The sequence below is a fragment of the Xyrauchen texanus genome, chromosome 22, assembly GCF_025860055.1.
Source record: "Xyrauchen texanus isolate HMW12.3.18 chromosome 22, RBS_HiC_50CHRs, whole genome shotgun sequence".
NCBI lineage: Eukaryota > Metazoa > Chordata > Actinopteri > Cypriniformes > Catostomidae > Xyrauchen > Xyrauchen texanus.
This window is the reverse complement of record NC_068297.1, coordinates 18,174,792-18,199,311: the sequence shown is the minus strand read 5'-3', so window position 1 is coordinate 18,199,311 and position 24,520 is coordinate 18,174,792. Positions and strand designations below refer to the sequence as shown.

The 24,520-nt window shown below is 38.2% G+C and overlaps 1 protein-coding gene across 1 annotated transcript in view; it reads right to left on the bottom strand.

The window, feature by feature from the left end:
- LOC127662728 (ribosomal protein S6 kinase 2 alpha) overlaps positions 1 to 19,514 on the bottom strand; it is a 106,436-nt gene extending 86,922 nt beyond the window's left edge. Inside the window, exon 1 of the mRNA XM_052154024.1 lies at positions 18,951 to 19,514. Coding sequence (XP_052009984.1) covers positions 18,951 to 19,013 — 63 coding nt within the window. The 5' untranslated portion in view covers positions 19,014 to 19,514. The remainder of the gene's footprint in view (positions 1 to 18,950) is intronic.
- Between the last annotated feature and the right edge of the window lie 5,006 nt (positions 19,515 to 24,520).

Genomic DNA, 24,520 nt, shown 5'->3' with positions numbered 1-24,520 from the left:
TCGCTCAGTCTTTCACTATTCCCAATAAATTGAGTGCAACAGTGCACTAAATAAGAAAAGGACATGTTCACACTGCTCTTACAGCCGGCGCCATACTAGCAGACCCAAAACAACTCTACTGTGGCTGAGGGTGTCACACTTGCTGACTGTTTTGCTGAGATCTTTCTCTCTTCAGTCAGATGTAAGACACACTTGCGATACAAAATGGTGGATGGGTGGCAAACACACCAACTCACCAACTCTCTCTCTGATTCTCTGTCAAGTGGAGCTAGCCAGAATAATAACAAGAGTACACAGTAAACCCTAATGTTCAAAATACTTTATTGTTTTGGGAAAAATTAGCTAATAAAAATTAGTTAAAATAAATTAACCTTAATGAGTATTTAGAATTTTCTCTTTCTTTTGAGTTCACGAAACTGATACCTTTTAAGTAACCTGAATTGTTTTATTGTTTTGTGTTTAATGACCTTGTCTCTTTAAATTTACTGGAACTTAAAGGAATAATTCACCAAAAGATTTTAATTCTCTCATCATTTACCATGCCATCCCAGATGTACATGACTTCCTTTCATCTGATGAACTCGAATGAAGGTTTTTAGAATAATTTCTCAGCTGTTTTGGCCCATAAAATCCAAGTGAATGGGTGCCAAAATTTTGAAGCTAAAAAAATATATAAAAAATCATCACATAAGTCGCATAAATGTAATCCATAAGACTCCAGTGCTTAAATCTATATCTTCAGAAGCCATAGGTGTGGATGAGAAACAGATCACTTTCACATTATTCTTCTTGTGTTTTTGCTGATTCACATGAATATTGCTACCTACTGGGCAGGGAGAAGAATTTCTTGCAAAAAAGGACTTAAATATTGACTTGTTTCTCACACACACCTATCATATCACTTCTGAAGATATGGATTAAAACACTGGAGTCGTATGGATTACTTTTATGCTTCCTTTATGTGCTTCTTGGAGAATCCACATTTTGGCACCCATTCACTTGCATTGTATGGACCTACAGAGCTAAAATATTCTTCTAAAAATCATAATTTGTTCTGCAGCAGAAAGAAAGTCATACACATGTTGTTGTCATGAGGGTGAGTAAATTATGAGAGAATTTTCATTTTTGGGTGAACTATCCCTTTAAATTGAACAAACTGGGCATTTCTGTTTCACCACATGCTTTGCATGGCACTTGAAACAGAATAAATGTTCAAATAAAGTGTTATATATAGTGTCTTTGTGCAAGATTAATGTAAAGGGGGAGACTTATGAGTGTTTAATGTTTTGGTGTGTTCTTTAGAACGAGTTTTAGGGGTTACCATTATGGTGAACAGTGGAGCTTGAGCTTAGGATGAGGACAGGTATATGTGAAGCATATAGATATTGCTTTACTCATTCAGCAATTGCTATGCTAGTCAAAACATGTAATATCATTTGGTATGCATTTAGTAATTGCTAGCTAGTTACAGTAAATGTAATATACTTAAGTATTGTGAGTGAGACTACATGGTAATCTTAAATTCAGCCAAAAATTTACATTTCAAGTTAAATGTAATCGTTAAGAATCACTTTGGATTACAATCAGTGTTTGTGATGATATGCAGCAGAGTGTGATCACTACAGAAGGTACAGATGATGCAGTGATTCCAAGATATTGTTTTGCTAGTCTGCTGAGAGATGGGAAGGTTTGTTTATGATTTCTCCACCAAACAAATGGGCCATGGTTTAGGGGAATTACCTTTTCCTCTGCATAGTGCCGCATTTCAATTATCAAGTCGGTGCTTGTCGATTGATGTTGTTGTGCTGACAGAACTTGAAAGTCAAAATCCGCCCATATGCCTCTATCTGTATCTGAGGCAGTACATGGGGTCATTGGAGGAGTCACTGATGAGGCACAACTTTCTGTAGGTATTGAGGCAGTGCTTAGGCCAGATGTTGAGGTAGCTTCTAGTGGTGGTGCAGCAGCTATCTTTGATGTGGGCAAGTGGACATCCTGTTTTTCACATAGGATTCGCTTTTTCATGACTTCTACATGATCTTTGTCATGAGCTGCAAGAGGTTTAAACTTAATGTCAAGGAAGGTGCTGGCAGCAAGGCTGTGTATTAGATTCCACGGAATCTAAGCTGACATTGCTAGTTCTGCGGCAAGAGAGCTACCTTGATGCTCACTGACAACAGTTGCTCTAAAAAGTAGTGACACAAGGGGAATAATCTTTGAGACAGAAACGTGTTTTTCTGCTGATACTTCTTGTGTTGCTTCTTCAAAAGGTCTCAAGACCTCAATAGCCAGGTGGATAATAGACAGCTCTTCATTGAAATAGCACAGGTTAATCTTCCCAAGTAGACAGAGGGCTGTGGTAACTGGTTCCCGTTGTTCTTGTAATCTTTCCAGCATGTAGAAGACTGAATTCCACCTGGTTTCAACTGAATTAATCATGTTCTGCCTCCTTCAGTTGCTTTTGTATAAGTTTAAGCTTCTCTGGGGCTTTGCAATGCTTTTGCATTTTTTCAGCAGGTGAAAGATCTCAGGATATGTTTTTATCGCATCTTTGACGACCCAGCCTTATGCATTGCAGAAACCATGTTATGACCATTGTCTGTGACCACTGCAAGCTCTTTTTGAGTTATGCCCCATTCTTCAGATATTCCTTTCAGCTCCGCACTAATATTTTCAGCTGTGTGCTGTGCACTAAAATTTAAGGTTTATAAGACAAATTCCTGCATTTGCCAGTTGTCAATAAAATGACAGGACACAGTTAAATATGCCTTTGTGGACCTTGAGGTCCACATGTCTGATGTGAGAATCACATGATTTGCATGCTGAAATGTTTCCATTACTTTGGCTCTACAGTCAGCATACATTTTGTTAATTGTGCCCTCCATCAACCGTTTCCGACTAGGGATTTGATAACGTGGATCAAGAGTCTTGACGAATGCAATAAAACATCTGTCTTCTACAACTGAAATTGGTTGGAGGTCCCTCACAATCATCTCTCCTAGGCTTCTTGTAATTTCTGATGCTCTCTGAGTCATCTATAAAATGTATTACATATGTAGGTCTTAAAAGCTGTGCTACAGGTAGACAAGCATTTATAAATGGCAGTAAAACTCTCTACCAGGTATTATTTCACATCTAAACGGTGTTATTCATTTAATATATAATTTTTTTAATTATGTATAAATAAATAATATATAATGAATTCATGAAGAATATCCACCATTAGATACCAGGTGACAAAAATAGACATAGGCTAATAACAAAATGTATTCAAATATATTGATAGAAAAGCTTACTTTTCAAAATAAAATGTCCATTTTTAGAATTTATACTTTATACTCATATACACAGCGTCTTATTACTGTAATATTCTCCTCCTTGTGAGTAATCAATACCTTCCTTTTTATTCTAATAATTAAAATAATCTAATATAACCTCTTTGTACCAGGATAATGCCTGCCTCTCTGAAAGGATTCTGGTAAAGAACCCTGCCGCATGCCAGAAGATGGGGATCGTGTCTGTGTAACCTCCTCTGTTCGCCTCAGCTGTACTTCGTCGTGCTCTTTAGGATGTTTGATGCTTCGGCATATTTGTGGTATTGCCACAATGGCATATTGTGTTTTGACAAATGTCACATGTTGCTTCATCATTGTTAAGTGGAGTGCAATACCTCCATATGATGCTTCTTTTTCTGTCAGCCATGACCTCAGTCATGCCCTCGCATCCCTCTTTAAAACTGCGCTGAGTGCACTCTCTGACTCTGACAGAGTGAACGCTGGGACTTGTTTGCATGTGCACAGCAGAAGAATAGTTCCAATTCATGATAAGTACATATTACTATACTATATACATTTTCACGCTAAATAAAAATCACTTGTGTTACAAATCCCTGACATCATCAGTATCGAAAGTATCTCTAGTGATCACAAATGAAAACAATAAACACATGTATTTCAGCACCAATGAAAAAAAAAACTGAAACCTTTTTTTTGGAACTATTGATTATCCTCAAATCTTAGCCGATAGTTGCTGATAGTTTTTTTTATTACTCCTTGTTAAACTGTGGCCAGTTCTGGAAGATTCTACAGTTCTTGTAACAGGAGCAGAGGCGAAACAAAAACAAATCACTGACCCCTCGTGGGAATTTTTTACAATATTCATCCATATGTTTATTTTCACTTCAATTCATATTTTGTTATTTTGATTAGGTAAGTATGTGTTCTAAAGTGAAGTGGGGGCATGCAAAGAAAAATGTGAGAATACAGAACCGTGCTCCATCAGCACATACATGGTGTCTCCAACTTCATATATTTTGAATAAACATATTTTTGTTTCTCAATGGAGAAACATTCTTCATCAAACCTCATCTTGTGAAATATGCATCATTATATACATATTTATAAACCTAAAAACTGTGGCATTGCAAAATAAGAGTCCCTGGGGTTTTCCGGGCTTGTTAACAGTTAAAATCCTGCATTATGCACCAAATGTTCTTTTTTTTCTGCCTATTTTTGGGATGTTTTGAAAGTTCAAATATTCCATTCAAAATCCACTTGGTTCTAAAATTAAAGGGGGCACCAAAGAATGGGAGGAAAGAAGAAAGCACTTCTGGCAGCTGTGAGAAGAACGAAAAACTAAATGCAAAAAAAAAAAAGAGAGAGAGAGAGAGAGAGAGAGAGAGAGAGAGAGAGAGAGATCAAGGATTATTCTTGTGCCAAGTCAGAAGCTCATTCATTTCTACCAACTTCAGATCGATTTATTCAAGTTTCCGTGGAAACAGCAGAATTCCAAACTGCATTTGTGCGCCCCTGAAGTGCACTGTGGAATGAGAACGGCACTCAAAAGGTCATTCCAAACTAAAATAAGAAAATTACACTTTTCAAAAAAGGGTTCTTCCAAACGACTGTTAGCAAAGGCTACAATCAAACAGTAATCCCATGCTCCCTCCAGAGTAAGTAGGCCTTATGGATGATCACTTTCGAATTGAATTCACCCATTTGTCTCCAAATTGCACAGTGCCAAGAGTGAGAACTCTGGCCATCCTCAAACGTAGGGGTGGGCGATATGACTGTAACAATTAAGGAATGGAGGAAGGCATCAAATTATGCCACATTTCAGTCTGATGTTGTTGCCTAGTATTATTATAATAAATTTTCCTCAAGAAACTCAACATATTCTGAAAGCACCAAAGGAAATAATAAGTTGAAAAATATCCCAAGAAATAAACACTTCATTAGGCTCTTGATTTATGTCATCTCCGTAGAGAATAGAGTATATGAATATCTAAAGGCAAACAGGTTTTTTTTCCTAATATCAAACATCACTGTTAGAGGGGCATAGATACAGCATTATTCACATGCAATAGTTCTCAGCTGCCGATGCCATTGTAGAAATTCACTATTAACAGTCAGCCATTGATTAATTTAATAATTGACTGAAAGTGTCCAATAACAGGGCGGTTACTGAGATTGATTATTATTCGGCTGGTCATGTGATTTTAACATGGCAGCCCACATGAGGAGACCCTCTCAGTGTAGAATAAAACAGCTTTTATAAAGATACTGATGTGATTTGAGTCTTCATGTCATGTTAATTATCATGATTTTATTTACCTAAACATTTCAAAATTACAATTCTTAGATATTAAAATACAGTCTCTTCCAACGAGTCAACTACAATTAATTTATTCTTAGGTTGACTCTCCCGAAAAGTGAAAACACTGTAGCACAATGAAAAACTCTTTTTGTTCTAGCATGCCATACAGCAACATTGGCTCAACCAATGGTAAAGGTTTGTGGCAGACCTATCTGTTTGACAATGGCAGACGGGGGAGTGTTTAAGAAACCTGTTTGAAATGGTCCTTGTATTTTTAATTCAGATAGTTGCCACTATTGGTGCAGAAATTAGACACTTTACTTTTAATATATCAGCTCAGTAATACAAGAACTGATAATGTGTTATGTTAATCATTAACTGTCGGTTTCTAAAAGTGATAGCTGTGAATATCTGTAATCTGTAATCTGTAATGATACTGATAAGGGAGCAAGAGCAGTGCTGGTATCATTCACACTGCTAACACTGCACATATTTAACAGATAAAAAGACTTTTGTTCGGTCCTTGGTTTTCTCACACAATTCAGTTGAGGACAGGAAAGGTAAGGAACACATATGTACACCATCATGCACAGCCCAACACCACAAAACAAACACCGATTGTGACAAAACTGAGACACACACAAAAACTCAGCAAAGCACATGTGCGAGCATCTCTAACAATATCGTTTTTTCTTTCAGAATATTATTAAAAAGCATGAAAGACTAAAATACATGGAACAGAAACTTCAGCATGACTTCTGTTGTCCTGCAAAAACAGACTCAACTGTATTCTGACCATAATGAACAAGGTAGATAAACACACACACAGACACACACAGACAGACAGAATGAGGAGTCTGCCTGTGAAATGCAAACTGAAGAAACAAAACCAACTTAACTGGCTCTTGATAGGGGCTGCTTGCTACATGTGACCTTGAAACTGTTTTACTGACTAATGCAAATGAAAGAGCAGTAAAAAAAAAATAATCTCTCCCATAATGTGACCCTATTACAGAAATAGCATGCAAGTAATTGGGACCAAACTGTTCTTTAGAGAGGTGACAGAAAGTGTGCATTGTGTGTGTGTGTGCAAGAGAGCGAGAGAGATGTGAATGTAAATTAGAGGCTTGTAGTTTGCAATTCACTGTGATCAATTCCTTTCCTGCATATCGCGGCGCCGTTTTGTGGTCTGTTCTGCATAACGTGGTGGCTCATTGTTGCTTATCAAGGCCCATTCGGCACATTTTGCAGCAGATCCACCAACCCGCTCGGTTCTCCCGATGGCCAGTCCGCCCCTGATCGGAACAAAAGTGTGTCGGCACACCGGGAAAATGCCCAGTATGCCAGATTACCTGTTCAGCCCTGAGCCCTGCCAGACTTAAGGGTGAAGTGTTATTTGGGATGATCAAACACTTTTTCCTGTCCTCAGTTTAAAGCAGAGACAGCGATAAGTAAGCCATATACTGTCAGTTTATTCCCTGTGAAGTGTCCATAATCATGAAAAGTGTAGCTCTGTGAAAATTTGACCTCTGTTTGTTTGTGCACTGCAACACTGCTCAACCAATGGCATGAGTTTACAGCAGGAGTCAGTATTATACTCTCTGTGGTCATTAAAATCCCAGGGCACTTCTCATAAGAGTAGGGGTATAAACCCGGTGTCCTGGCTAAATTCTCCCCCATGGTCCTTCTCAATCATGGCCTCCTAATATTCTCCATCCCTGAATTGGCTACATCACTCCACTCTACTCTCCACCATTAGTGTGTGGTGGACATTCTGGTGTACTATGGCTGCTGTCACATCATCATGCTGCAAACTGGTGGTTGAGGAGATTCCCCCTATACTATGTAAAGTGCTATATAAATGTAAGGAATTATTGTTATTATTATTATTCTAGATTAAAAAAAATAATAATAAAAATAAAAACTGAAATGATTGGAAAAAACTAAAACTAAACTCAAAAATGAACTAAAATAAAATAAAAATTAACTTGAATTATTTTACTTTTAGCTTGATACACAGCTAAAGCTATAATGTGAATATGGGCAAAGTGGGACACTTTTTGATTAAGGGACAAATTTCATATTCATATTCAATTCATATTTACAAATTATTTTAAATAAATTTTTATATTTTATTACACACTTTAACATCAAATGTAACATTTACATAAATTAAGTAAACTTAATTTTTTATCACCTTAAAAATATTTGCTTAATTTTCTGTCATTTGCTTTACAATTACATTTCACATCGGTGGTCAAGAAATGAAGTCTGCCACACATCCTGAAGTAAAATCAATTTAAAACTTTAGATGCAACAGGGGTCAACAGGTCTGCCTGCGCCTGCCAGAATTGACTCCAAATGAGCTGGACCACCTGAGGGTGGAGTCTCCACTCTCCCCTGTGTGTAGCCTATCGTGGCTATTTGGAGGTGTCCATCGTAATCACGACGCGCCTGGAGACCTACTCTAGGGGGACACCTGCCCATAGAAATGTGAGGTCGGTCCAAGGACTGAAGAGGTGGCGAAAGACCAGCCTGATGGCCATGCAATGTGTCCTGCAGCACCATGCCCATCTTTGGACTCAAGTTTGGAGCCAGTGCTGAAGCAGTCTCAACTCGAGTGGTGTGGCCACCGCTGAGCACTCCATATGCCCAGGAGCCGCTGAAACAGTTTCAGCAGAATCACTGTTTTATGCCTGAACACCTTCAAACAGGTCAGCGCCGACTGTGCAAGCCCGTTCATGAGGTGAGCCGTCATGGAGACGGCTCGCTGATGCTCCGAACCGGGAGGGGCTTGCTCTTTTCCCCATTGACCCGAAGCCCTAGCCGGCTGAGGTGCATGAGAACCAGGTCCCTGTGTGCACAACATATCCTGAGAGTGAGCTAGGATTAGTCAGTCATCGAGATAGTTGAGAATGCGAACAGCCACTTCCCTTAACGGGGCAAGAGCTGCCTCTGCGGCCTTCGTGAAGAGGCCAAAAGGGAGGACCTTGTACTGATATGCCCGACCCTCGAGCGCAAGTGGCAGGAAGGGTCTGTGTCGAGGTGGAATCGAGATGTAGAAGTACACGTCCTTCAGGTCTACTGCCATGAAACAATCTTGATGTCAGACGTTTGCTAGAATGTGTTTTTGCATCAGCATCTTGAACGGGAGTCTGTGTAGAGCCCGGTTCAGTACTCACAGATTCAAGATTGGCTGCAACCCACCGCCTTTCTTTGGTACAATGAAGTAGGGGCTGTAAAACCCTTTCTTCATCTCTGCCGGAGGGGGAGGATCTGTTGTGCCCTTCTGTAGGAGGGTAGCGATTTTCTCAAGGTAGCTGCGTTCCACTAAACCTGGGCGGTCGCCAGGCGAACTAAGTTGCATAGCCGAGTCTGACGGTCCGGGCCAGCCATCGCGACGGCTTGGAGAGTGCAAGCCACGCGTCCAAGCTCAGGGCGAGGGGGACCAAGGGGACCAAGGGGACAATCTCATCGGACATACCGGCAGGTGGGGCCTCGTGGTGGACCGCCCAGAGTGAAGGCACTTGAGCCCTGTGGCCATGCTGAGTCGAGGGACATCGAAGCACTTTCCAGGCTCCTGATACCACCAGAGGATTGGTCAAGGAGGGGGGAGGAGGTACATGTGGCAAGAAAAAAGCCTTTACTCAAAAAGCACCATCTGAAAGCACATCTGGAGTTTGCCAGAAAGCACGAGTAACCCGCTGCATTGTGGGAGAAGGTTTTGTGGTCAGATGAGACCAAGATAGAGCTTTTTGGCCAGAGAGCTAAAAGCACTATGTGTGGTGCAAACCTAACATTTCCTATGCCTCAAGACACAACATCCCTACAGTGAAGTATGGTGGTGGCAGACCATGTCAGGTTCCACTTTTGTCAGCCAAGAACAGAAAGCTGAAGCTGCAGTGGGCACAGGGTCACCACAACTGGACAGTTGAAGTCTGGAAAAAAACATTTTTATTGAAAAGGGCCAAATAGAAAAGAAAAGAAGCCATCATGTGCCCGGCATACACAGGAACTCCTTCAATACAGTTTAAAAAACATTGCAGATGAATCATTCACAAAGTTATTTGAAAGAATGCCACATTTTCTTTTAAGTACTACCTTAAAAAGCTAATATATATATATATATATATATATATATATATATATATATATATATATATACAGTGGTACGGAAAGTAATCAGACCCCTTAAATTTTTCACTCTTTGTTATATTGCAGCCATTTGCTAAAATCATTTAAGGTCATTTTTTTCCTCATTATTGTACACACAGCACCCCATATTGACAGAAAAACACAGAATTGTTGACATTTTTGCACATTTATTAAAAAAGAAAAACTGAAATATCACATGGTCCTAAGTATTCAGACCCTTTGTTCAGTATTTAGTAGAAGCACCCTTTTGATCTAATACAGCCATGAGTCTTTTTGGGAAAGATGCAACAAGTTTTTCACATCTGGATTTGGGTATCCTCTGCCATTCCTCCTTGCAGATCCTCTCCAGTTCTGTCAGGTTGGATGGTAAACGTTGGTGGACAGCCATTTTCAGGTCTCTCCAGAGATGCTCAATTGGGTTTAAGTCAGGGCTCTGGCTGGGCCATTCAAGAACAGTCACAGAGTTGTTGTGAAGCCACTCCTTCGTTATTTTAGCGGTGTGCTTAGGGTCATTGTCTTGTTGGAAAGTGAACCTTCGGCCCAGTCTGAGGTCCAAAGCACTCTGGAGAAGGTTTTCGTCCAGGATATCCCTGTACTTGGCCGCATTCATCTTTCCCTCGATTGCAACCAGTCGTCCTGTCCCTGCAGCTGAAAAACACCCCCGCAGCATGATGCTGCCACCACCATGCTTCACTGTTAAGACTGTATTGGACAGGTGATGAGCAGTGCCTGGTTTTCTCCACACATACCGCTTAGAATTAAGGCCAAAAAGTTCTATCTTGGTCTCATCAGACCAGAGAATCTTATTTATCACCATCTTGGAGTCCTTCAGGTGTTTTTTAGCAAATTCCATGCAGGCTTTCATGTGTCTTGCACTGAGGAGAGGCTTCCGTCGGGCCACTCTGCCATAAAGCCCCGACTGGTGGATGGCTGCAGTGATGGTTGACTTACTACAACTTTCTCCCATCTCCCGACTGCCTCTCTGGAGCTCAGCCACAGTGATCTTTGGGTTCTTCTTTACCTCTCTCACCAAGGCTCTTCTCCCCCGATAGCTCAGTTTGGCCAGACAGCCAGCTCTAGGAAGGGTTCTGGTCGTCCCAAACATCTTCCATTTAAGGATTATGGAGGCCACTGTGCTCTTATGAACCTTAAGGGCAGCAGAATTTTTTTTGTAACCTTGGCCAGATCTGTGCCTTGCCACAATTCTGTCTCTGAGCACTTCAGGCAGTTCCTTTGACCTCATGATTCTCATTTGCACTGACATGCACTGTGAGCTGTAAGGTCTTATATAGACAGGTGTGTGGCTTTCCTAATCAAGTCCAATCAGTATAATCAAACACAGCTGGACTCAATTGAAGGTGTAGAACCATCTCAAGGATGATCAGAAGAAATGGACAGCACCTGAGTTAAATATATGAGTGTCACAGCAAAGGGTCTGAATACTTAGGACCATGTGATATTTCAGTTTTTCTTTTTTAATAAATGTGCAAAAATGTCAACAATTCTGTGTTTTTCTGTCAATATGGGGTGCTGTGTGTACAATAATGAGGAAAAAAAATGAACTTAAATGATTTTAGCAAATGGCTGCAATATAACGAAGAGTGAAAAATTTAAGGGGGTCTGAATACTTTCCGTACCCACTGTATATATATATATATATAAAAGTTGGATGTTTTGTGATGTTGTGCATACATGGGTATAGCATGAAAACAAAAAAACAGCATGAGTCAGAATTTTCATTGTCTACATTTCTATTTTACTCATTGAAGATTCAGACATTCAAATCCACACACACAATTTCAAATTCAATTTCAAACCTGACAAGCATGTAGCTAAGACTGCATGCAGCTAAGACTGCATGCAAAGCAGTGATGTGTATGAACAGATGAAAGACTAAGGTCAACAGAAAAAGTGTGGCCCAGTTAAACAAGAGGAAACAGAAAGACTCAAAGACAGACAGAGAGATGAAAGGAAAGGAAGACAGATTTGAGGAAGGAAAAAGGAGACAAAGAAAATCACAAATGAATAAAATCATGATGAGAAATCAAAAAGATCCACTATTTTGGTATTAACAGGTGACATGGATTTTAAAGGGAATGGAAGCAGGAAATCTAGCTCTTAGTTTAGAGATCCGGATCATAATATCTCCAGATCCCTACTCCCTTCATGCACTATGCCATCTCTCATTTCAAACCCCCGCACACACTGACAGATGAGACCAGAAACAAACTCATCATTTTAAACATTTGAAAGTTACAAAGAACATGTGCTGGAACAATGTAAAGCTGTGTGTATGTAATATTTAAAGCAAAAGGTTTTAAAGCCAACATGAAATCAAAATGGCTCCTATTATATTGCATGTTCCTGGTCTTACAGTATTGTGAATGAGTAATGTGAGCACATTATTCCAAATAAAAAATGTGTCTTTGTAATCTTTAATCAAACTAATAACTTGCTTAAATTCCTTTAAAAAACTATGTGTTATTTCAAATTACGTCATTGTTGTTATAAAGGTGTAACTGTAAACCCTGTAATCTGGTAAACACTGTAATGCCAGAAAATCCTAAACTAAAATCATGCTAACACAAATGTTTACATCTTAGGATTACACATTTGAAATTATGTGTATTTTCACATTTACAGACTGGCCCAATTCACTGCCATTGTAAGTGCCTTACTGTAACCTCGATTTTTGCTTCTTTTTTAAATAAACTGTCGATTTCTTTTTCTTTTCTTTTTTTGTATTTAACAATATGCAATAAATGCTGTTGATTGAGCTAAACTTGTATTTAACCTGGAACATTAACTAAATGCACTCCTGAATTCTGTTTGTCTGCAGAAGATTTCCACTCAATTTAAAACTAAACAATGTCTGTACACAACTTGGCTCACAAAACACAGTCAAACTGGCTCTTTAGAGAGAAACATTACCCCTCCCTGCAGAACAGATGAGCAGGGCCTCATGGACTATGACATACAGTCTAAATGCTTCCAGCAAATCTGGGATGCTCCCAGTTCACAAGAATGAACTTCCTGTGATGGAGTGAGAACAAAAATCCATGACTACTGGAGCTCATGGAACACTACCTACATGGCCCTCCTGTCCTTTAATGGAAGCACACTGTCTAAAATGTGTCTTCCCGTGTTCTCCACAACATTGAAAATGTGAAATGTGTGCAATTTCTCAAAAGGGTTAGGTTGGAAGTCTCTGTTAGACTGACTAAAGGTCCCATGTAGCAGCAGGTTTTTGATATAACAATACCAATTATATTTTTTCTGCATTAATGATTATACACACAATCACTGCTTAGCCCCACTGAACAAGGCAGCCATCACAGGTGTAGGTGTACAGCAGGTGCGGTTACTGGGTCACAGCGCTGTGCTAAACCTTATCAAAAGATAAAAGAGGTCATGCAGGGGGAATACATTTTACCTTGATCTTTTAATTTAAACAAATAATTGTACCATGACAACATATTGTAACTTTCAGAACTCAAAACTTCCTCCTCAGAGAAAACATTCTGCACTTAAAGCTGCACTATGGAAGATCTTTTTTGGTTAAAAATGAACAAATTGCCATTATTGATTAAATACATATATAAACAATCAGTGTTCAAAACAATGTCCTTACCTTACCCTGATTCACTACAGTAAACCTATAAAAATAATGTGTATTTTGAACTGTCGGATTTGGTGCGAAATTGCTGGCTTATGTCGTTCCTCTTTGCATCATAACATTATGTCTGTAAATACAGGATAGAAGTACCAGCTGTCTCATGTTCTGGCCAAGGATGCTGTTCAGTTCAGTCAGTCACAGTCACACAGTTCATGATGGCATAATGGCAGGCTGGATGGATGTTTATCTGTTATCCATTTGGCAAAGTTGTTTACCTGCTATAATGCTTGGAAACAGTATTTTGTCTGGTAGGGTTGTAATGCTTTTATGAAACTAACATAACGTGTGTTTACAGACCGCTTTGTATCTACGTTGTGCTGTGAAGTTACTGTGCAGGTTTACTAAATGTACAACTTCTGAAATAGACTTTTTATAATTGTTATATTGCATATTTAAACATATTATATTCATGTTTAATAAAGTATATTTTATCCCCGTCAATATTGCTTGTTTCATGTTTTTAGTTTACAGTTTTATTACAGTTTCACTTGCTTTATCAACTGAAGCTGTACCAGTGTTAGTTTGACTAGTAAACTATGACTAGTTTTTGTTTTAGTCATAGTTTTAGTCTTTTGACAAAAATGTCCTTTAAAAGTAGTCAATATTATGAAATGTCATATTCATTCATTTTAGTTAGTTTTACTTATAATTTTAGTAAACGAAAATCCTATTTCACACTTTTGCATGTTTCGTATGTCATATGTTGTACTACAAATAAGAAACCAGCGTATTTACTTAAACTCATCCTGTATACCTGACTTTTAGTATAAAGAGAAGATTGTTGAAATTATTTGAATTATTTGCAGTTATGTAAACCTACTTGTCCAACAAGAAGAACACCAATTCAGGGTCGGATTTGATCCCCAAAACCAAACGAAGTTCCTTCCAGGAATCAAATGCCTTGCCGATGTTCACTCTAGTTTTCGTTCAACCACAATCAAGTTCCCGCTTAGCCAGATGGGATTCAGTAGATAAATGTTTTTAGTTTTTTTTTGGCTTACTCTTAGTTTGTGTAGGAGTTGGTGTTGTGCTGGGAGCTGGCCGTTTGCTGGATTCCATCTCTAAGTTAACGTTGCCTAGTGTTGCAGTTTGTTGTCGCTGTTGAATAGCGGAAGAGAAGTGATTACTGTCTGAGGCAAGGCAGAAAAAGGGTGAAAAACTGAAAACCTTTTTAGTGTAAAAACTTTGCTAACATATAAGTGCACCTCGGCAAAAGGAAATCAAAAATAGAAAAAACATCTATGGTTACATATTACCCCTTTTAATAAAACATCTGCAGTGTAAGTCTTGGATTGATTTTTAGTAGTACAGTCCTCTGGTTTCACTCTTTTCAGTGGTTTGTCAAAAATAATCCTATTCTGTTAAATTGCAGTAGTTCTTCACATTTTCTGGGCATCTGGTAGCTACATGCAGTGTGCATTTTGAGCGAGGAAGTGACAGTCTTTTCTCTATTTTTCAGACAAATAAAATGAGTTGACATCCAGTGCTTATGCTGCATTAAATTTCTCTTAGTCCCTACTGATATGTTACAGTTTTTTCTGAATGCTTACACACAAACAGTAATTCTTTAAGCACTATCTCTGAAACCATTAACACTTGTAGCCAATGCATTTACCAAGTGTGCCAAAATGAATGCACATTCTCTGCTTTACACTCAGTTTGTAATTTAATAACACACTTCTAGCAAAACTGTAAACATTGCTACACTCTTTCTCCAATTGCCTTTCCACATTGACACATGTGAAAACACTTTAAGAAAGTTCACTTAATCTGTTATGTTCAGAATACACATCCATACTTTACACATATGGATGCCTGTGTGTATGTGTAGTTATCACATGTATGACAAAAATGTACAAGTGTTTTTATTTATGCTAGTTGGTGCTTCGTTTGCTTATTCAAATTATGGTTTGTGTGTACTGTGTTGATGCAATAATTAAAAGAGTGGGAAGAGTTTTGTAAGAATTGTTGTTTTTGCAAGAGATGTATAATGTTTGCTGGTTTTGTATATGGTTTTGTGGTTAGTGTGTAGAGTTATGCAAAATAGCCTATAATTTCAAAGATAGTGCCTAAGCAATCAGAAAAAAATATTATATTTATCGTGATGTGCGTTCAAATTATATTGGTCTCATGTGATGAAAATGAAAAATGGACTAAGGCAATTTCCTATTTCTTTCTCATACAACAGGAGGCATTTTAGCTATAATGACAAAAAACAAAGATCAAATAATGCACATTTTATATTTATAGGGTAATACTCATGTTGCTAAATAATGAGGGCTATTTTTGTCACACAAAAAACCTGCTAAATGAGTAGGGGAAAGCAGGGCACAAACAAAGACTTTTTGGATTTCTTAAGTTTTGAGTAAATGCACTTGGGGGGTCCAAGTACATAAATTGTACACACGTCTGATACAAAGATGTACCAGACGTGTGTACATCTTTTTTCACATAAATTGTACACACGTCTGGTACAAAGATGTGGCCTTGTTTCATGAATACAGCGTTTACTTTTCTACCTGGAAAGAAGGAAATGAAATGTGAAAATGTGCCCCCATAGGCGGGGCACATTGTAACAGGTGAGAGGCAACTTTTAACCAGAGGTGGGTCTACAGGACAGGCAAGGCAAATGCATAGGGCCCCAAGCTGGAAAAGGGCCCCCCCAAGGACGGCAATTACAGTAGTTGAAAGCAATGACACTTGAAACCAATGATTGGCAATGCTTAGTATACTAGAATTAAATTTTTTAAACCCCCTTAGGGGGCCCCATCCCTTTAGCTATGACCAAATTCAAGAAAGAGCAGGATACATGCATCATGAAGAGGACATCCAATGTACTAATCTGGGAGTCAGAAGAGAAAAAAAAAAAAAAAAAAGAGGAGGAGAAGCATGACAGTGCTGACTGGTACAGAATCTGTAATGTTTACTGAATTATTCCTTCTCCTGAAAAGATTGTCAAAGGCCATGTGAGTCACGATGGGAATTGTTTACATTCACTGCATGTTATTCTCCATACAGTTCTTATTTAATTGCAACAAAATATAGCTACATCGTTAGAAAGGTTTAATCTTTAAGCGTTGATATTTCACTACTGGGGGTTGCAGAAGGGCCCAGTTTTTTTTTTGTTTTTTTTGCCTAGGGCCCCCAGAGTCGCTATGATTGTAACATGACCATACACCAATCAGTTACAACATTAAAACCAACTGCCTAATATTGTAAGTCCCCCTCGTGCCACCAAAATAGCACCAACCAGCATCTCAGAATAGCATTCATATTACTTGCTTTGTCTCAGTAACCCCCAGTAATCATCAAAATCCAGAGTTTCCCCACTGGTAATTACGACTTTATGGTTGTGTTAATTTACATTAAACTTGAAAATATGATCATTCTGAAATGACTTAAAGTGATAGTTCACCCAAAAATGAAAATTCTCTCATTATCACCCTCATGCCATCCCAGATGTGTATGACTTTCTTCTGCTGAACAAAAAAAATCACATAAAAGAAACATACAAGAAATCCATAAGACTCCAGTGTTTAAATCCATATCTTCTGAAGCGATATGATAGGTGTGGGTGAGAAACGGATCAAAATGTAAGTCCTTTTTTTACTCTAAATCTCCACTTTCACTTTTACATTTGAAAGTTACATGTGTTGCCTGTTTAGATTCAATATCACACCTGAAAGTGAAAGATTTAGAGTAAAAAATTATTAAATATGTTTCTCACCCACACCTATTATATTGCTTCAGAAGATATGGATTAAAACACTGGAGTCATATGGATTACTTTTATTTTTCCTTAATGAAATGTTAAGCTACAAAGCTCTGATCACCATTCACTTGTGTGGACCTACAGAGCTGAGATACTCTCCTAAAAAAATATTAATTTGTGTTCTGCTGAAGAAAGAAAGTCATACACATCTGGGATGGCATGAGGGTGAGTTAATGATGAGAAATGTCATTTTTGGGTGAAAGCCAAAAATGACATAGTGCAGCATATGTTCTTTGCCTATAGTCTTGGGATGCTCTTTGGAGTCTTGTGGGATTTGTTTAAATGCTCTTGCAAGATTCCTACCAGTACGCTTGTTATGCAAAATGAATAAGTTTAGACTCGTTTCTGATTAATTTCTTTCTCTCACCCTCACTTTCTCATCCTTTCTTTTTCTTTCTCTTCCACTCGTCAGCAAAAAGAGCCTCGTTCAAAGTTCTGAGAAGAATTGTTCCTTCTGCAGCTAACCTGCTGTAGGCTGATTAATTAGTGAACCCATTACAGGGGCTGAGTGACCAGGAGGAAAGTGTGTTAAAAGTCTATTTGTGCTCAGAATCACACAGATTACAACGATGGGAACAAAATAATTTTTCAATCTGAACAATTTGCCTGTTAATATGAATCTCAAAAGAGCTCAGCGTCAGTCTGAGAGCAAGATAACAAATAAAATCTTCATCCGTCCATTTCAATTAATCTCTCAGGCAATACTGTCTCCGCTTGCCTTGGGCTACCGGGCGAGGTTGGTGGCACAAATTTCACTGCTGTTCATGAAAATAAACATGAAATAAGATTGTTTACTGTAGGCTACTACTAGGCTCAAAGTAACTATGAAGTACACTGTTTAGAGCAGCTAACACTGCGGTCTGTCTGTATGTGCATGACTGCATGTGCATGATCAAAAGATAAATCAAGCAAACCAAAGTGTCTCAGTGTATCTTTGCAAGCAGTAAAAAGAAAGGAAATGAAAAGCTTCTGAAGAAAAAAAAAAAAGAATCACACTTTGCAAAAACCCACCGTTTATTGCTTATTACGTATACTGATGCATGTGAATCATTACAAACATGAGGCTGTTATTGGGAGACTAGATTCTCTATGCTGTGGAATAGAGATTTATCCTTAACAATTGTGTTCACCAAAAATAAATCCCAATAACTATGTGGAAGTAAAACAGGAAACAATATTCATGGACAGTGATTGAGTGTTAAGAACAGACAGATGCATCTGATGCCCATTAAGTCGGTGTAAGTGATTTAAAAAGTTCTCATGCATGTCAACACAATAGATGCATTATATGAATTTCTTCAACATTTCACATGTACCCTGACAAATTACACTAAAGAGATAGGGGAAAGGGCCGGTTCACTGAGCAGTAGGTAACAGACAAAACAAAACAAAACTTTTTCTATATTGGAGTTTTATTAAATGCCAGTATGAGGATGTGTGTTGACATAGAGATGATACAAGCTCCAATGTTACAAAACATCTGACCTGCGCTGACTTCAGCGCGCTGCGCGTAAAGCTCGCGCTCAAACAGAGCTTTGAGTGAGACTGCCAGTGCCAACCGTGCCTACATAACTCTGTACCAATGTATTATATATTACTGTGATTTGAGCTTACAAACAGATAACCTGGTTTGATGTCTATAAGTCCCTGTAAGGCACACGTGGACCACTAGCACAAATACACACCTTATGTTCGCATATTAAATCAGTGAAAGTCAGTTAATTTTAGAGCTGTGATTTCACCACCACTCACCTCCGACTCCAACTGCACCAGCTCCATTTTGGGCCATGGTTCTGCCAGTTGAGCAAGTGGCATGGTGCGCGCTCCTTCGGTCTTTCCAAACTACTCAGATGTGGACGGGAGTTTCTTCTGAACCCGTGAATTCCGAGCTCTAAATGGAAAAACACAATCTGTCCCTTCGGACCCGACTTTACAGTCCGAACTGCACGCGCATAACAGCGCCGTAGAAAAATAAATGTTATTCCCGTTTAAATGACGTGTATGGGTTTCCCTCCCGGTCCCGGTGTGGAATAGGAGCAGCACAGTCCGTTGCTGGAAATAAATAAATTTCTTCCACTTCTCACACACTCAGGTGGACTCGGGTTTAGAGGAACAAGTGCTTCGCGTTAGTACATCTACGGTCGTGGCGATGCAACGCGTCTCCTCTGAGGAAATTAAAAGCGGATGTTGTTGTAATGCTGCGGATGTTTCTGCAGATTTCTAAACTGATTTCTACAAGAATACGCATAAACGCGAAGCCGCTACTGTCAGTGTGTTCCGCTCTGAATCGAATCCACGGCGTAAAGCGCCTGAGCTCCAGTCTGTCATTGGTTTGAAGACATTCCTCGGCCAGCCCCTTTCTCCCTTTCACAACTACCCTCCACTGACGCCCCTCTCTGGACACTTTTTTTTAACGGCAAGCTCACAAGAGAAAGGGCACAACCAGTGAAGGAATCAACTACTTTAAGACTTTACAATAAGGCTCTTTTCGTTAAGATTAGTAAATGCACGAGGCATCGTTAACTAACAATGAAAATATATTTTTACTGCATTTTTTTAAATGTTGTTTAATGTTCATGTATATATTTATAGTTAATAATTTACAGTTAACATGTTTTATGTTCACAATGCTTTAAGTTTAAATAATGGTAATATATAGCCTGTAGGCTTCTATACAACTTTTATTGTTAAAATGTTCTACAGTAGGCTATGTTGAAATGAACAATAAAGGTGCACTGCACTCAAAATCATTCGTTTTCCGTTTCAGATACCAATATTGTCCGTATTCACGCTAGCGCCATTTTGATTTTTATGACAGGGGGATATATGTACAGTATCTTCAACTGTCTGTAGGCTACTGCAATTTAAAGTGTTTTTGCATCGTTCCGCGGACAAAACATTGAAAAATAAATCTTTGTAAGAGCATTCAGTAGACAAAAAACACTTTACATTAGTTGTGGAAAATCGGATGTGATCAAGGAGCTTTTTACAGATGTATTGTGTGTGTGCCATTGAAGAGATGGAAAGTCTATCCCTCACGGCCTCGTTGTCATTCCCATTAAAAATCTAAGATGGCGCTAGCGTGAATAAGGAAATTCACTTTTCACGTTAGATTTGGTTACTATGGAATGATTTTCCGGACATTATTCAAAAGGAATTGCAAATTGTATTTGCAATTGCGTTTTCAATTTGTGGACGCATAAAATGCGACATAATCCAAACGCAATTGCAAATCGCGCATTACCGTTTGCATTTTCGTTTAAGTGAACGCACAGTGACTGCCAGATTTCAAATGGAAAAGCAAAGTCCGTTTGCAACTGTGTTTCCCATATCTTACGAGTTTTGGCCCTGTCATATTTAAATAGCAATTTCAATTACCACGTCTGCTTTTTCACTTTCTCAGCATCGCGTATGTAGCCAGCCAAAACTCAAATGGAATACTAATTCCCTTAGTATTTCCATTGATGCCTTACACAGAAACCTGTCAATCAGGGTCAAGGGTAGGATTATGCTATGGGGCGTGTTTGTCTTGGGAAGAGACCTCACTCACAGTCGACGGTCAAGATCAAATAAACCAGCGTCTGTTCAGGGCATCACCTCTTTATTTATTTTGTATTTATTTTAATGTTTATTTGACAGGGACAAATGCATAGAACATTGCTTTATAAAGAATACAAAGTAGATGCCACGCATACATGTTTCAAGCCATGACTAATTTGCAACCCCTGTCCCTGGTTAGGCTTATAAATTTAAAACAAAAATTACAGAGTATTGAGTTTAAGATTTATAATTAATAAAATACATACAACAAATACATCCCATATATGAAATAAGATATGGGCTTAAGTAGATGTGGAAGTCACTATAAAACAAAGTCTAGACACATTTAACAATACAAGAACACAAAAGTGTGCATATGTCTGTAGCGTGCTCACATATGCAACATTATGTTTGTATGCATTGTGTTATGTCCTGTACAGTCAGTGTTCACAAAGTTGTTTCAGTTTCAGCCATTGCTTTAAATGTGTATTAAAAACCTTGAAGTCTGTCAATGTTTTAATTTCAGATGCATTCCACAAATGTATGCCTCTTACTGAAAATGATGTCTGACCAAATGTTGTTCTAACGCTTTGTGGCTATAGTTTCCACTTATTGTGCCTCTAGTTCTTATTCCGCTCTTTTGTTTATGTACTAGTTGACAGAATATTTCTGGTGCAACGTTGATCACACACTTAAAAATTAGTTTTAAAAAGAAAAATTTACAAAACTGTCAAAACTCAAGATATTATGCTTCCTTAGAATGATGCAGTGATGCCATCTTACAGATTTCTGGTCCATTACTTTTAATGCTTGTTTATATAATGACTCTTGACCGTCGACTGTGAGTGACGCCACTTCCCAAGACAAACACGCTCCATAGCATAATCCCACCCTTGACCCTGATTGACAGGTTTCTGTGTAAGGCATCAATGGAAATACTAAGGGAATTAGTATTCCATTTGAGTTTTGGCTGGCTACATACGCGACGCTGAGAAAGTGAAAAGCAGACGTGGTAATTGAAATTGCTATTTAAATATGACAGGGCCAAAACTCGTAAGATATGGGAAACACAGTTGCAAACGGACTTTGCTTTTCCGTTTGAAATCTGGCAGTCACTGTGCGTTCACTTAAACGAAAATGCAAACGGTAATGCGCGATTTGCAATTGCGTTTGGATTATGTCACATTTTATGCGTCCACAAATTGAAAACGCAATTGCAAATACAATTTGCAATTCCTTTTGAATAATGTCCGGAAAATCATTCCATAGGTTACTTTAATCCATGAGTGAAAGTGATCAGTCTGGTTACTGAGATAAAGCACCTTGTATTCAGTTGGTCTTTTGATACTAACATGGCCACCCCCATGAGGGGACCCTCTCCATGTTGATTAAAGCAGCTTTTATAAGGTTACTGATATGACTGGAGTCCTCATCGCATGTTAGTGATCTTGATTTTAGACATATATTCTAAAATCACAATTCATTTTTTAAGGAGAAAACTTTTTTATTGAGGAAAAAATGCCAGGAGAGTGCACCTTTAAGAAATATTAAAACGTATCGTTCATTGTTCGTGTTAACTAATGTAGTTATGATAATCTATTAAATGTTTGGGAAAAGATAAAAAATAAAAGATTAATTCACAACAGTGGCATATTTTGCCTTAACATTTTAAATATGTGGGGCATTTAGGTCACTTTAGGTGGTATTTTTGCCACTTTTGAGAGAGAATTCAAATCTTTCAGTGGATATCAAGTGTTCTTTACCAGAAAAATTCCAGCAACAGATAAAGATGAACTTGTTAAGAAAATGTCCTCATCCAGTTTTACTACAAAATCAAAAGACACAAGTACTGTATGGAAGTATATTTTGCACAATAATAAAGCCAATTTTTAAAGCCATTAATATTTTTGCACATTTTGCCCCCGATTTCTCTTTACCGCAATGTGAAAAACATTATAGATTATTAAATTGTAAAGTATTTATACATCATAGTGGAATTGCCTTGGTACTGCCTTTCTTTTTTCCTGATTAATATTTTAAAATCATTGTACAACTGCATATATTTTATCCTGTAATACTATTACAGTAATGAGAATAATCACTAGTAAAAGTCAATCCTCAGAAAAAGTTGCAATAATGAAAATTGGGGAGAAAAATGTTTCCTTAAAATAATGTCACAATGCATCTTAATGACACTACATGTAGGTTTAATTTTCTTTTATGGCAAATACAATGTTTGTTTGTTTTTTGTTGTTGTTTTTTTTTTTGTTTTGTGTGTGTTAAATGTGACCAGGACATTTTCTTAACAGGTTTTGTAAGAATCAACTATACTCAGTACGTATTTAGGTACTTGCAACCAAGCATTGGCCAGTGATGGCACGAATATATTCTTTTGCATCATGCTAAGACTGTTGTGCAGTCATGATGACTGGAATTTTCTTGCAGCCTTGCCCATTTTGTGGCAAAGGTTGCGTGCGATATGCCAGTACATCTTGACTTCATCATTCTCTCAAAGGGAGCAGAGAAGAGTAACTGTTGCTTCTCGCTGAGAGTGGTTACCACTAGCAACCAGAGACCATCTGCCAGCGTGCTGGCGAATCTGCTGCCAGATATTGCAAGGAGAGTAAAACAGGATGAATGGTCATCTTTATGAGCTGGTAGTGGGTGGATATGGAGTGTGCATGATAGAGGACTGTTTCATTGAGTCTAATGATAGTGCAAAGCTTTTCTATAAAAAATTTTTTTAATGGCCCTCAAATCCACTAATGAATTAGGCTGGGCATGTCAGACTGAACTGTGTTAAGCGAGACATTTTTAAAAGGTGTCAAGAGTAAGATCCCTAATGGTACACAAAGACATGAAAAATCTTTCGGAGTGGCAGCCTTAAAGAATTAAAATTCCATAAATGTGAATTCTGTCATCATTTACTCACCCTCATGTAGTTCTAAACATGCATGATTTTATTTCTTCAGTGGAACACAAAAGGAAATGTTAGGGACTGACATCATCAATCACTGTTCACTATCATTGCATATATATTTATTATATTTATCAATATAATGATATTGAATGGTGTATAAGGCCTATATTCTGCTTATCTGTTTTGTGTTCCACGGAAGATAGAAAGTCATACGAGTTTGCAACAACTCGAGGGTGATCAGGCTACATGATGACAAAATTTTCATTTTTGGGTGAACTATTTCTTTAAATAGTAACGAAAGGAGACTGGAAAGTCTTTGATAAATGCTAAATGTATCATGGCTGTGATGTTAAATATGTTTTTATTTATCATTCAACCCTAACATAATCATTCATAGACATTAAAAAGACTCCATCTGTTGAGTGTGTATTAGGCATGGGGCTACAGTGGTCTACAAACAGCTATTACAGTATGTACAATACACAGATATCAGATACACTCTTCATTCTTAGCTGTCTTTGCTGGCTTTGATTGTCTTACTCTTTACTGTTGCTGCTGAATTGGGCTATTACAGTGACAACATGGCAATCTGCCTGCTAGCCTGCCACTACAACTGATGTGCTGTACGTTTCTTTGGGTGAAGCGTCCTCTAGAACAGCTAATGCTCAGTTATAGTTCTTGCACTGCTAATACTTATATTGCATGACTTCCCATTAAAGGTGTTTCTCCATATTATTTAGTTTAGCTTACAAGAGCCTCAACATACACTGCCATATATACAAAGGTACCACCACATTGATAAAAAAGTTAGCTTTATCTTCAAAGCGGCATACCTCTATACATAATGCAAGGGAAAACATGT